Consider the following 13744-nt stretch of genomic DNA (forward strand, 5'->3'; position numbering starts at 1 on the left):
TTTCACATAGAGATACAGTGGTACCTCAGGTTACATACGCTTCAGGTTACAGACTCCGCTAACCCAGAAATAGTGCTTCAGGTTAAGAACTTTGCTTCAGGATGAGAACAGAAATTGTGCTCCGGTTGTGCGGCTTCAGGAGACCCCATTAGCTAAAGTGGTGCTTCAGGTTAAGAACAGTTTCAGGTTAAGAACGGACCTCCGGAACAAATTAAGTACTTAACCCGAGGTACCACTGTACCAAGGTACCACTGTATTCCGGAAGAAGTCGAATGCCAGCCTTGGACATTTCTTTCCCCGTTTCTTCTTCTGTGTTTCTCTCTAGTTGTGGCAGCCACAATTCAACATTAGCCTTCAGAGAACTAAACAAAACCTTGGTGATTTTCTCTGAACCAACCTAATATTTTTTATACCGCTGTGACCAAGTCCAGGGCCTCTTAGTTTCTATGAATTGTTAGCATTCAACACATACAAACAAAACAAAACAAAAACAATTGCTAACAGTACAACCCTAAGTAGATTTGCTCAGGTACTAGTCCCACAGTGTTCAGTGTTCAATGTTTAAGGTTGCAGGCAAAATTTGGAAGCTGGTTGATAATAACTTCAGGTTACTCGTTACCCCAGAGACGGCTCACCTGTGGCCCTGCAGATGTTTAGGATTCCAGCTCCTATCAGACTTAGGCAGTCTGGTCAGGGATGATGAGCATTGTATTCGAGCAACATCTGGAGGTGCACAGCTTAACCACCCCTGATTTATCTGCTTTAAACTCATATCATGCTCTGTTAAGGCTATGAGGAGACTGGTAGCACCCCATTCCTGCTTTTTAAATAACCACAGTTATTCAGTTGCGTCTGAAAAGGACAAACCGTGGTTAACGTTAACCATGATTGATTGAAACGAACTAGGATCAAACCATCTGGCATCACAGATTGTAGTTTCAACTAACCACAGTTACTGTAGCGGTAAAGTCTGGTTATTTCAAACCACCCAGCCCTGCGTCTCACCCCCGCTCTTTCCAGCTTTTCAGTTTAGTGTCTGCAGTCTTGGGGCAAGCAGGTAAGATTTTGGCAGTGTCGGAAAGACCCTCGGCTGCCTTTCCCCTCTCCTGAGTGCCCATCTCTCTTCCTCTTCCTCCAGAGCTGCCGTGTTTGTTCTGACTGCGGCTTCCGCCCTTCTGCCCTGGATCCCAGCAGCCAGTGGTACGAGAACTACTCTCTCTGTGAAGGATGTCAAGAGCAACGTCGCAAGAGTGCAAGTAGCACAGAGGCCGTACAGCACAGCCAGGAGTGAGTAGCTTAGGTTGGGGAAATAATAATGGGTGTCCCAGCTCACAGTGTAGGCTGGGGTATCCCCCGAAATCGCTGATGTTAAGCATGACTGTAGTAGGTAGGTAAAGGTAAAGGGACCCCTGGCCATTAGGTCCAGTCGTGGCCAACTCTGCGGTTGCGGTGCTCATCTCGCTTTATTGGCCGAGGGAGCCGGCGTACAGCTTCCAGGTCAGCATGACTAAGCCGCTTCTGGCGAACCAGAGCAGCGCACGGAAACGCCGTTTACCTTCCCGCCAGAGTGGTACCTATTGATCTACTTGCACTTTGAGGTGCTTTCGAACTGCTAGGTTGGCAGGAGCAGGGACTGAGCAACGGGAGCTCACCCCGTCGCGGTGATTCGAACCACCGACCATCTGATTGGCAAGTCCTAGGCTCTGTGGTTTAACCCACAGCGCCACCCGGGTCCCTCTGACTGTAGTGGGACTCAGTGGCAAATGGGAGGTCGCAGGCTTCCACATTACCTCTGCCCCAAAACTCACCTGGGGGCCTTGGGGAAGCCACTGCCTCCCACCCCTGCAATTTTCACAATTGCCTACCTCTCAGGGTTGTTGTAGAGATTATTGAATACTTCTTAAAATCTAAGGATAGCAACTTCTGGTCTCAACTGGCCTTTTTCTTTTCAACGAACCAGGCAAACTGCCCCAGCCAGCAGCAGCAGCAGCAGCCTCGTCACAACAGATAAGCCAGTGTCCCCCAAACCACTGGAGGAAGTTTGTGCAGCCAGCAAGGAGCAAGCAGAAAGCAGCTGCAGCAGCCCGGTCAGTTTGCACCAAGAAGAGCAGGTGCCTTTGGGTTGTGATGAGAAGCCGACTGGTGAGTTGATCTTTGCTTACACACACACACACACACACACACACACACACACACACACATCCTTGCATTTTGTTAGAAGATTGTGGGCTTTTGTTTTTGCCAAATGATCAACAGCGGATACTGTTTTAGGGGAGAAATATCTGTGCATACCTTCCATAACCTGTAGCTCAACTTGTGAGCTATCTTGTCCACACTTTTATCATGAATGCCAGTTGCATTTTACAGCTGTTTGCAAGCGCCCTAAAACAACAGAGAGTCTTGTGGCAACTTAAAATAGAGCTGGAATCAGGCTTGTGGGATATAATTTCTTTTTATTAGGACCCTAATAGATATAAGCATAAGCATAAATATCAACAACAAAATATTTATATGCCACCCATCTGAAAGGGTTGCTCCAGCCACTCTGGGTGGCTCCCAACAAAAATAATAAAAAAAACCGATAAAACATCAAACAGTAAAAACTTCCCTAAACAGGGCTGCCTTCAGATGTCTTCTAAAAGTCACATAGTTGCTTATTTCCTTGACATCTAACGGGAGGGCGTTCCACAGGACGGATGCCACTACCACTACCGAGAAGGCCCTCTGCCTGGTTCCCTGTAACCTCACATCTCGCAATAAGCGAACCGCCAAGAGGCCTTCAGAGCTGGATCTCAGCGTCCAGACTGGATGATGGGGGTGGAGACACAGCCAGAGCCTGGTGGAAATGAAGGAATGAGAGAATTCTGAGCCCGGGACTTGGTCTGAGCACCAGAACCGAGCTAGCCGTCGTTCTGCGCACAAATCTGCTCCTGGTTATTGCAAGCATTCTTAGTTTCTGCAGTGGAACTAAAGGGGGTGGGGTGATGGTACGTCATGGAGCGGATTTGAGCTTGTTTGCAAGGAGCGTTTGAACAAGCTGTCCTCTTGTGTCCTTTCCAGAAGCAGACAAGCCGTTAGAGCTGTCCGATGTTGATCCGGAAGCCCCTGCAGGGCAGGAGCAGATGGAAGTTGAGACGCCATTAGAGCCCGAGAAGGCCCCCTCTCCGCCACCCCCTCCCCCAGTGCCACCAGGTGAGCTAAAATGCTGTTACCGTATTTCAAGCAGTGAAAATCCGGACAGAAAAGTTGTTGAGCAGTTCTTTTTGGCAAAGTTGTCGCGCTTTTTCTTTTGTGGAGGGCATGGAACACAGTCATTGAGCTTCTTTTGGTTTTGCCCTAAGCTGTGCTTTCTGGGCGAAAACAAAGGAAAATAGAAGCCATTTTTGAGCGAAAATTGTTTAAAAAAAAAGACGGCACTGCCGACATGGATTTTCCTGGACGCTCGTCCGATTTCCGCCCAGACAATGCTGCCGACTGCGGTATTCTGGATTTGTCTGGGAAATTCCAGACGTATGGCAACCCTAGCTAAAGGGCCATAGCCATAAAGCAGGTTATGTATCAAGTCTTGTCTGTATGCGCACACGTTCTTCTTGTTGTACTTCAACATTATGTTGTCGAAGTCAGCAGTGTAGATATTGCTGCACCCCACAGTACAGTTGGACAACATTGGGCCATATGTGTTAGGACTGGTGTATAATTCTTTTTTAAAAAGTAATTCAATTTCTTTTAAAATACAATCAGAACAAATCTCACATATCCGTTGGCTTCCCATCCGTCCTTCCATGGTGTTCCTTTATTCCCTTATAAAGCTGCCATGTTACTTACGTTTTATCTGTTATATAGTTAATTCTAAATTATTAAACTACAAATTCTCATCTGGTGCCATAATTCAAATCCTGCAAATGTTTTAACATGACCATGATTAAAAATAATAATAAGCACAAAATACTTCCATTCTTCAAGAATTCTTTTTCTCATTTTGTTCTCTTAATTCTCACAGTTTGTGTAGCTATCTAAACATGTTCCATCATCTTCACAAACCAGGGACTTTTTTATCTTTCCATTTTTGCACATCGACTATTCTTGCCATCACCAGCGCACATGAACAGATTAAACAGTTCCTCTGAAAGCTCTGGTCCAGTTAATACCTAACAGAAAGGCCTCAGGTTTATTGGGAATAATCACTTTAAATGTTTTTTTAAAAAATTCATTACAGTCATACCTTGGAAGTTGAACGGAAGTCCATTTGACTTCCAAAATGTTCAGAAACAAAGCACGGCTTCTGATTGGCTGCAGGAAGCTCCTGTAGCCAATTGGAAGCCCCGTCAGACGTTCTGCTTCCAAAAATAGTTTGCAAGCCAGAACAGTCACTTCCGGATTTGTGGCTTTCAGGGGGCCAAAATGTTCAAGAACTAAGCTGTTTGACAACCAAGGTACGACGGTATAAATCATTTCCCAATAGCCTATTGCCTTTCTTTCTTTTTTAATTTATCTTTATTAATTTAAAATAAATACATTTATGAAAAACAGACGTACATACAAATACCGTAAACAAACATACAATTAAACAAACAAACAAATAACAGAAAAATCAAGCAAACCACCACACTATAAGATATAAGAAGATTAATATAATTATCATCATATGTGCTCCTGGTATTGAACACAATTATAAAATTTATAGAAAAGAAATTTAAAACTGACTTCCAATTAATCTCATTCATTAATTTCTAAGGCTAAAGGACTGGTGCACGATTCTGATCTTGTTGCTCTTTGCTTAGGCTGAGGAACGCTGCTTCCTTTTTCCAATGTCTGGGAATGGCTCTTTCCTGCCAAAGGCTTACATGTCTCCCCTTCCTGCTCCCTTGCTCCCCCCTTCCAGATCCAGCCTCTCCCGCCCACCCCGAGGAGCCCCCGCTCGGTCCCAAAGAGCATCCTGCTTTTGAGCTGCCGCCCGCAGAGCCAGAACCCACAGAGAGCCATACTGAGGCGGCACCCCCAGCCCCGGAAGGGCAGGCCTCTCCAGCGAGCCCTCGGCCTGGCTCGCTCAAAGCCGCTTCCCCCCAAGCTGCCGAGGAAGGAGAAGCCCACGAGGAGCCCATGGACACGGGGGTCGAGGGCCTGGCGCCGGACAGCCCTGCCGGCGGCCGAGTACAGCCTAGCCAAGAGGACGAAGAGGAGGAGGAGGAAGAAGAGGACGAGGAGGCCGGTGGGGTAGCTCCGGCGCCCAAGATGGAGCTGGAGGAGAGATTATCCCCTCCGCTGAGCGAGGCGGAGGCTCCGGACGAGGACGGGCCTGCTGCGTTGCGGCCTGAGCTCCCCGAGGAGAGCCTCGGCTTTGCCCGCGAACCCAAGCGCTCCCCTTCGCCCGTGGAGGCGGAGTTGCTGGGGGGCACCCCGATGGAGGCCTACGGGGCTGGCCACCCGCAGGAGGGAGGGGCGAGCGGGGAGGAGGAGGCCGGGCCGGCGCCGGCGCCCTTGCGGCCCCACCACTTGGTGAAGTCGGATATCGTGAACGAGATCTCCAACCTGAGCCAAGGCGACGCTAGCAGCTTCCCGGGCTCGGAGCTCCAGTTCGCCTCGCCGTACCACGAAGGCGGCGGCTCCATGTCCCTGGAGATGGCCGGCCTGACCTCCACAGACGTCAGCCTCCAGAGGGACGACGGGGCCTCCTTGCCGCCGGGCGAGATGGACGACTCCTTGCCTTTTGACATGAAAGGGGAGTGTGAGAAGGGGCGGCGGCGGAGCTCCCCGGCCCGTTCCCGCGTCAAGCAGGTAACCCCATGGCCCGTTGTCTCCTTCCTCCCCCCCAAGTAGCCCCCCCTGTCCCTGTCAGAGGTGGGGAGTACCAGAGCAAACGGGCGGCCATGTTGTTTGAATGTTCCCCGGTGTGTGCATCTATGTTCCCCCCCTCTCTCTGTCATTTTATTTTTGACCCTCTCTCTCACTCTGTTTCCTTCTGGTCGTAGGGTCGCAGCAGCAGTTTTCCCGGGAGGAGACGGCCTCGGGGAGGGTCCCACACAGGCCGAGGGCGGGGCCGATCACGGTTGAAATCCACCACTTCTTCCATCGAGACATTGGCGGTAGGGGCAGCTTTAGCAGGCAGGAGAATGCTGGGGGAGCGGGAGGGGAGGGGCTCGAGTGGTTTGCCCTCCTTCCCAGGGCAAGAGAAGCCATAGCGGCGGTACGTAGGGAGGCCGGTCTCTAGGGCTGGGCGATAGATCGGTATCATCATCCAAATCCAGTTTGAAGTCCATATCAAGACATCGTTTTCATCCTTTTAGACCTGGCGATATATCACGAATCACGATGTGTGTTAGGCCTGGGTGATAATAGCGTTCAAAACTGCTTTGAAGTCCATGTTGTGATATTGGTTTCATAATTTTCGACCTGGCAGTGTATCGTGAATTTCGCGTGTGTGTTTGTGTGCTGTTAAAAATCACGATGTGGGAAAAACCACAAAGCCAGCCATAGCTCCATCCTTATTTCAGACATTGTGATATATCAGTGTATCACAATGTTTAGCTGGTGATATATCGCAGTGTTGAAAACTAGGCCCTGCTGTTCGCCTCTGCGTAGTTCCATCATTATTTCAGATATTGTGATACAGCGTTATATCACAGTGTTTAGCTGGTGATATAGTGCAGTGCTGGAAACCAGATATCGCCCAGTCCTATTGGCCTCCCCAAAGGCAGAGCTTCAGGCAGCGGATAGTTCCCCCCCAGTTTAGATAGATGCGTGGTTCTGGCCTCAAGACGAGAGCACCCCCTTTCCTGCAGCTCCCAGTTAGTGCACCTTGGCTGGGGCCGTATCCTTATCCATAGTGCTTGGAGGCAGCGGGTCTGACCTTCCCCTCCCCTCCCTTTCATTTGAGTGGATTGTCGAAGCGTTCCCTCACGACGTAGGCTTGCCATATTCTATCAGTGATGGGGCTTCTCTCCCTTTAAGTGCTTCAAAGCGGGGCATTGTTCAGCAGATGTAGTTTTCCCTCTTGCCGCGACGCTGAGAAGCTGCACCTGCGGAATCTCTGCCTTCCTCTGTGCTCTTAAAAGGGTAGGAATTCTGTCCCTTTTGGAGCATGGTCGACCTACCAGGAATTATTAGCCAGTGGGGATATTTTTTTTTTGGGGGGGGGGAATAGAAACGGGAGGGCTGGGGGATATACACGGAATCTGGCAACGGGCCTGTAGGCCTTCTACCCTGCAGCACGGGCAGCGACTCAAGGTGTAGCTGGTAGGCTGAGGAGATTGTAGCTTTGTGCGTCTGCATTTCCCCCTCTTGTCTGTCGGGAGCAGCGAAAGGCAGCAGTTTCACCTCGTCCCTTTGCTCCCTTCCCTTCCAAGCTCGCTGATATCGACAGCTCCCCGAGCAAGGAAGATGACGATGATGACGATGACACGATGCAGAACACGGTGGTGCTCTTCTCCAACACAGACAAGTTTGTGCTGATGCAGGTGGGTACAGACACGAGGGCCGCAAACGTCTGACGGTTTTCTGATTGCACCAATTTCAATGGATGTGAGCGGCGAGTTTCTCCTGAGCGGCTAGTCAGGGCTGGCATAGAGCGTAGACTTGGGGCTGTTCCACAGTCAGGTGCGTCTGTTGACTGGTTCCTAGCCGCCCCAAGAGGATAAGAGTTTGCCTTTCTAGCTGAAACTCGGGCTCCTTCTAATAAGCAGACAGACAGCTGTAGATCAAGGATGGGGCACACCCATAAGGTGTTGTTGAACTACAACACCCATCACCCCAGATGATTGGTTGGAGTCAAGCGAGATTTGGTGGTTGCCCAGCCCTGCTGTAGCTGATAGCACCCAGCCGAAGTCAACAATGGGGTACATCTTTGAAACCTAGCTTTCATCCAGTATTGATAGGTCTTGAATTTGCTTATCGCTGAATTCCTGTGGCTCAGGTGTGTTACTCCTTTTGCCAAGATTCCTTTTGGCGGACAGCTGGCCTCCCTATTCCCTGTTTCATTGCTGCGAACAATAAGCTTTATTCCTTTTGCCCCGGCTGGGAGCTTGCAAATTCATTAAAATTATTCAATCACTTTAAAAGAAAAGAAAAGCTAGGGTGTTTATAAGCTATCGGTTAGCAGCCTTTGGTTACTTCTTTTAGGGAGGGGGGCGAATTGTGGTTGCACGTTACCTTGCATCTGTGGAACGGTTGGAATATTTATATTAAAAAATAGAGGTTGTTTCTCTGGGGCGTTGCAAAGCCTCTTTTAAACCTGCCTCTCCCTCCTTGACAGGATATGTGTGTGGTGTGTGGTAGCTTTGGCCGTGGTGCTGAGGGCCACCTCCTGGCGTGCTCCCAGTGCTCTCAATGTTACCATCCTTACTGCGTCAACAGCAAGGTAAGGCCTGCTCTGTGTGAAACAGCACTCCCTCTCCCCATTATTATTTTTAAAATAATGATTCCTCTCTTAAAGGACCCATGACTTCTCACCGTGCTCGGTTCTTGAGCTAAATATGTCCCGTATTGCCTGATAATCAGCTAATATAATAGAGTGTGACACTCCTAATTTAGATGTTAGTGGAATTTGGCGAGGCGGACCCATCTAAGAGGGTTGGCTTTTGTTTCTTTACTTTCAAGTGGTTGGGGGGGGCTCATGGAATATGTGTGCATAGGGACAACAGTCATGTAGGAATGGGCCTAGGAAGGAAATAGGAAGCTGAACCTTCAACTGTCCTGATCTATGAAGGCCCTGTTTGTTCTCCTGAGATCTGAAGTGTACAGAATCTGCAAAGTTTGGTTCCTGTCAAGGAAACGGCAAGCTCTTACAGTTTAATTTATACAGGAGGAGTTGGAGTTGTCGTTTTGCCCTATTCTCAGCAAAAAAAGGGGGGTGCAGATGGCAGTGTGGTCTAAACCACTGAGCTTCTTGGGCTTGCCGATCAGAAGGTCGGTAGTTCGAATCCCCGCGACGGGGTAAGCTCCTGTTGTTCTGTCCCGGCTCCTGGCAACCTAGCAGTTCGAAAGCACACCAGTGCAAGTAGATAAATAGGTACCGCTCCGACAGGAAGGTAAATGGTGTTTCTGTGTGCTCTGGCTTCCGTCACAGTTCTCCATGCGCCAGAAGCAGTTTAGTCATGCTGGCTGCATGACCTGGAAAGCTGTCTGTGGACAAACACCGGCTCCCTGGGCCTGAAAGCGAGATGAGTGCCTCAACCCCATAGTCGCCTTTGACTGACTTAACCGTCCAGGAGTCCTTTACCTTTTCCCTATTCTCAGCAACCTTGCCCAGGTAGCAGGCCTGAGAACGGCACTCATGTAGGGGAGGCGGCTGTTCTAAAGAACCATAAAGGAATCGGGCTTGACGAAGAAGGTTTGTTCACACAACCGCAGCTCTCCTTGCATCTCCGTAAGCACTCAGGGCTCCCTTTTTTTTTTTTTACACGTCTTTGTTCCTTCTTCCCCATTTTTTAAAAAGATTACCAAGGTGATGCTGCTAAAGGGCTGGCGCTGCGTGGAATGCATTGTGTGCGAGGTTTGTGGCAAAGCGTCGGACCCGTCCCGCCTGCTGCTCTGCGATGATTGTGACATCAGCTACCACACATATTGCCTGGACCCGCCTCTCAACACTGTGCCCAAGGGCGGCTGGAAGTGTAAATGGTGAGAGAGACGACATAAGACTGCTTTAAAGGGCCCTGTGTGTGGCCCTCTCATGTCGGAATGGAATTTAATTCCCCGTATTTTGGCCACAGAGCCTAGGACTTGCCGATCAGAAGGTCGGCGGTTCGAATTCCCGCAACAGGGTGAGCTCCCGTTGCTCGGTCCCTGCTCCTGCCAACCTAGCAGTTCGAAAGCACGTCAAAGTGCAAGTAGATAAATAGGTACCACTCTGGCGGGAAGGCAAACGGCATTTCTGTGCGCTGCTCTGGTTCGCCAGAAGCGGCTTAGTCATGCTGGCCACATGACTCGGAAGCTGTACGCCGGCTCCCTCGGCCAATAAAGCGAGATGAGCGCCGCAACCTCAGAGTCGGTCACGACTGGACCTAATGGTCAGGGGTCCCTTTACCTTTACCTATTTTGGCCATGCTATTTTTGCTGCAGTTAAACAAATAACAGAAAAGAGGAGGCTCCCTGCTGCTGTTTTTCTTTTGAACTCTGATGATATATCTAACAAATATTAATAATAATCTGACTGAAGGAATTACAGGAACGTGCAGTGTTTTTTTCCTGGGGGGACGCATACCCGTAAACATTTTGTGAATCTAAGTTTGGCCTCATTGAGGGGCAGTATTTCAATATGAGTAGGAAAATGAGAGTACCCCTAAACATTTTTTTTAGAAAAAAAGCACTGGGAATGTGACTTATGCTAAGCATAGGTGCTTTGAAAGATTTTATAATTTAAGATGTTACACAGCAGGTGTGACCTATTGATTTCTTTTTCTTTTTTTATAAATATCTGAAATCTTTATTAAACATATAGTAGACTCTCTGGTTGCGAACGTGATCCGTGCGGGATGCATGTTCGCAAACCGCAACGTTCGCAACCCACAGAGGCGTGTCTGCTCACACGCAGGTTGCGATTCGGTGCTTCTGCACATGCGCGATTTAGCGCTTCTGCACATGCGCGACCGCCGAAACCCGGAAGTAACCTGTTCTGGTACTTCCAGGTTTCGGCGGGTCCGTAACCTGACAAAACGCAACCTAAATGTCTGTAACCCGAGGTATGACACTATTTCACAAAATTATACAGCAACGTACTATATTACAATTTATATCTAGTCCCATATAACATTTTTTTTTTAAAAAAAAGAATACACTGGTTTAGTATTGGCTGCACTCAGTTGCAGTTCATGTGCTGGCACCTATCTGTAAATCCCTAAATGGCATGGAGCCAAGATAATGGAAGGATGTCCTCTTTCCGAATGAGCCTGCCCATAGATTGAGATCATCTTCTGAGGCCCTGCTACATTCCTCACTGCTAAAAGGTTCGGTTGGTGGGAACGCGAGATGCAGCCTTTTCTATGGTTGCACCCAGGCTATGGAAATCCCTCCCCAAAGTGGTTAGGCTGGCCCTATCCCGGAAGACTTGCAAGCAGGCAGCAAAAAGACACTTGTTATCCTGCTTTGTTTTTAATCATTTTTGGTGTGCAGTTGAAGGTTTAAAAACCCGCTCTTCTTTGTCTTTCAAACCTCTGTTTTAATTTTGTTACCGTTTAAACTAGTTTTGTCCTATTTTCTGCCTCAGTGGTGTTGGTGTCCTTGTTAGAATCGAAAGGTTGCACAGAAACGTTTTTTTAATAAAAGCAGGTTGTGCTGTTGCTCAAGGTAGTGTTGAATGTACAGTGGTACCTCAGGTTACAGACTCTGCTAATACAGAAATACCATAGTACCTCAGGTTAAGTACTTTGCTTCAGGATGAGAACAGAAATTGTGCTCTGGCGGCGTGGCAGCAGCAGGAGGTCCAATTAGCTAAAGTGGTGCTTCAGGTTAAGAACAGTTTCAGGTTAAGAACGGACCTCCGGAACGAATTAAGTACTTAACCCAAGGTACCACTGTATGTGATTATAGGTCACATTCAAGTTGAGTAATTCTGGGCTGCCGTTCCTAGGGCATCTGCGTTCTTTTTGTTTTTGGTTCAGGGGGTGGTGGGATAGATTGGATTGCAGAATGGGTGTTGATTCCCTGTCCCCACCCCTCTTCGGCAGGTGCGTCTGCTGCGTGCAGTGTGGAGCAGTCTCGCCTGGCTTCCATTGCGAATGGCAGAACAACTACACCCACTGTGCTCCCTGCGCCAGCCTTGTCACCTGCCCCATCTGCCATGTGAAATATGTGGAGGACGACCTATTGATCCAGTGCCAGCACTGTGAGAGGTAAGGCCCAGTTTTCCTTAACCCACCCGGTATTGCAGTATTGGCCGTTGTAATCTTCACGTCAACAGATGCAGGCAACGTTAGATCCCGCCTATAAGTGGCTGACTCTCCCCCTGTACATTTCCATCTTGCGGGGGGAGAGGGAGGGCAAGGTTTTGAGATGCCGGAGAATTCCCTTCCCCATACTTAATCTGCAAACTCTCTCCGTATGTGCGTTGAAACCCTTTTGTGTGCTTCCCAGGTGGATGCATGCCGTGTGCGACAACCTATTCACGGAGGAAGAAGTCGAACAGGCAGCAGACGACGGATTTGACTGTACCTCCTGCCAGCCCTATGTGGTCAAGCCCGTTGGTGAGTACCAGACAGGTGTGAGACCTGCGAACCAAATTCATTTCAAAAAGAAGCATCAGCAGCTGCCAAGTCCCCAGTGGCTCATTGCAGAAGCCTGCCCTGGTGTTCATTCCTTGCAGTTTTGAGGGCCAGGGTTTCAGACAGCGACCTTTTTATGTTTCCCACTGGGGCTGGGCAATATATCAATCTACAGTGGTGCCTCGCAAGACGAAATTAATTCGTTCCGCAAGTTTTTTCTTCTTGCGAGTTTTTCGTCTTGCGAAGCACGGTTTCCCATAGGAATGCATTGAAAATCAATCAATGCGTTCCTATGGAGACCGTCCGGGGACAGAGGGGAAGTGCCGCTCTGTCCCCTCTTTTGAAGCAAGGGGCGGAGGGGAGAAGATCGCTTCTCCCCCTTGCCGCCCCTTGGTTCAAAAGGGGTCGCTTCCTGCTATCCCTGGAGCTTGCGGGGCTGGCAACGGGGAGAAGCGATCTTCTCCCCACCACCCCTTGCTTCAAAAGAGGTCCGGGGACAGCGGGGAAGACGCGCTGCGCTTCCCGCTATCCCCGGAGCTTGCGGGGCAAGCTTCGTTTTGCGAAGCAAGCCCATAGGGAAATTCGGCTAGCGAGGCAACTCGAAAACGAAAAAACCTTTCGTTTTGCGAGTTTTTCGTCTCGCGAGGCGTTCGTCTTGCGGGGCACCACTGTATTGCCCAAAACCAGTTTAAAGTCCATATCATGATAACTGATTTTTATAGCTTTTGACCTGCCAACATATTTTGAATTCCGATGTGTGTTAGGGCTGGGCAATATATTATCCAAAACCGGTTTCACTTCCATATCGTGATATTGGTTCATAATTCTTGACCTGGCAACAGAACACGAATCATGCGCTGTGTGCTCCATGCAAAAATCACCATGTGGGGGGAAAGCATGAAGCCAGACAGCGTTGTGGTCTAAACCACTGAGCCTCTTGGGCTTGCCGATCAGAAGGTCGGAGGTTTGAATCCCCGTGACGGGGTGAGGTCCCGTTGCTCGGTCCCTGCTCCTGCCAACCTAGCAGTTCGAAAGCATGTCAAACTGCAAATAAATAAATAGGTAGCGCTGCAGTGGGAAGGTAAATGGCATTTCCGTGCGCTCTGCTTCGCCGTCACGGTGTTCCGTTGCACCAGAAGTGGTTTAGTCATGCTGGCCCCATTACCTGGAAAGCTGTCTGTGGACAAACGCCAGCTCCCTCGGCCTGAAAGCGAAATGAGCGCCGCAACTCTATAGTCGCCTTTGACTGGACTTAACTGTCCAGGGGTCTTTTGCCTACATAGTACCACCCTAAACATTGTGATATATCGGTACATCACAATGTTTAGCTGGTGATATATCACGATGATGAAAACCAGGTATCACCCAGCCCTACTTCCCACAATTCCTCCAGCATAGTGTTGCTGCATGGCATTGTGGGAAGCTGCCTCTCCTAGCTGCTGCCACCTAGTGCTCATTAGTGTGCAGCCACTACTGCTGTCCACCCTTACAGCTCTCAGATGACTTAAAGCCATCCAGGGGCCCACTAACTCACCGGAGGACACTGTGCTAAA

At 49.3% G+C, this 13744-nt stretch overlaps 1 protein-coding gene across 15 annotated transcripts in view; it reads left to right on the top strand.

Annotated features, from left to right (window-relative positions):
* The window catches only part of KMT2D (lysine methyltransferase 2D), a 126054-nt gene that overhangs the window by 50825 nt on the left and 61485 nt on the right, over nucleotides 1–13744 (top strand). For 14 of the 15 annotated variants that reach the window (XM_082212290.1, XM_082212298.1, XM_082212300.1 and 11 more), the window contains 10 exons: nucleotides 1139–1287; nucleotides 1961–2142; nucleotides 3061–3192; nucleotides 4883–5775; nucleotides 5970–6083; nucleotides 7344–7454; nucleotides 8249–8353; nucleotides 9431–9612; nucleotides 11658–11822; nucleotides 12064–12173. In XM_082212290.1, coding sequence (XP_082068416.1) covers nucleotides 1139–1287; nucleotides 1961–2142; nucleotides 3061–3192; nucleotides 4883–5775; nucleotides 5970–6083; nucleotides 7344–7454; nucleotides 8249–8353; nucleotides 9431–9612; nucleotides 11658–11822; nucleotides 12064–12173 — 2143 coding nt within the window. The remainder of the gene's footprint in view (nucleotides 1–1138; nucleotides 1288–1960; nucleotides 2143–3060; nucleotides 3193–4882; nucleotides 5776–5969; nucleotides 6084–7343; nucleotides 7455–8248; nucleotides 8354–9430; nucleotides 9613–11657; nucleotides 11823–12063; nucleotides 12174–13744) is intronic. The other variant, XM_082212299.1, reaches the window with a different exon arrangement.

This window comes from Podarcis vaucheri (assembly GCF_965113315.1).
Source record: "Podarcis vaucheri genome assembly, chromosome: 2".
Taxonomy (NCBI): Eukaryota; Metazoa; Chordata; class Lepidosauria; order Squamata; family Lacertidae; genus Podarcis; species Podarcis vaucheri.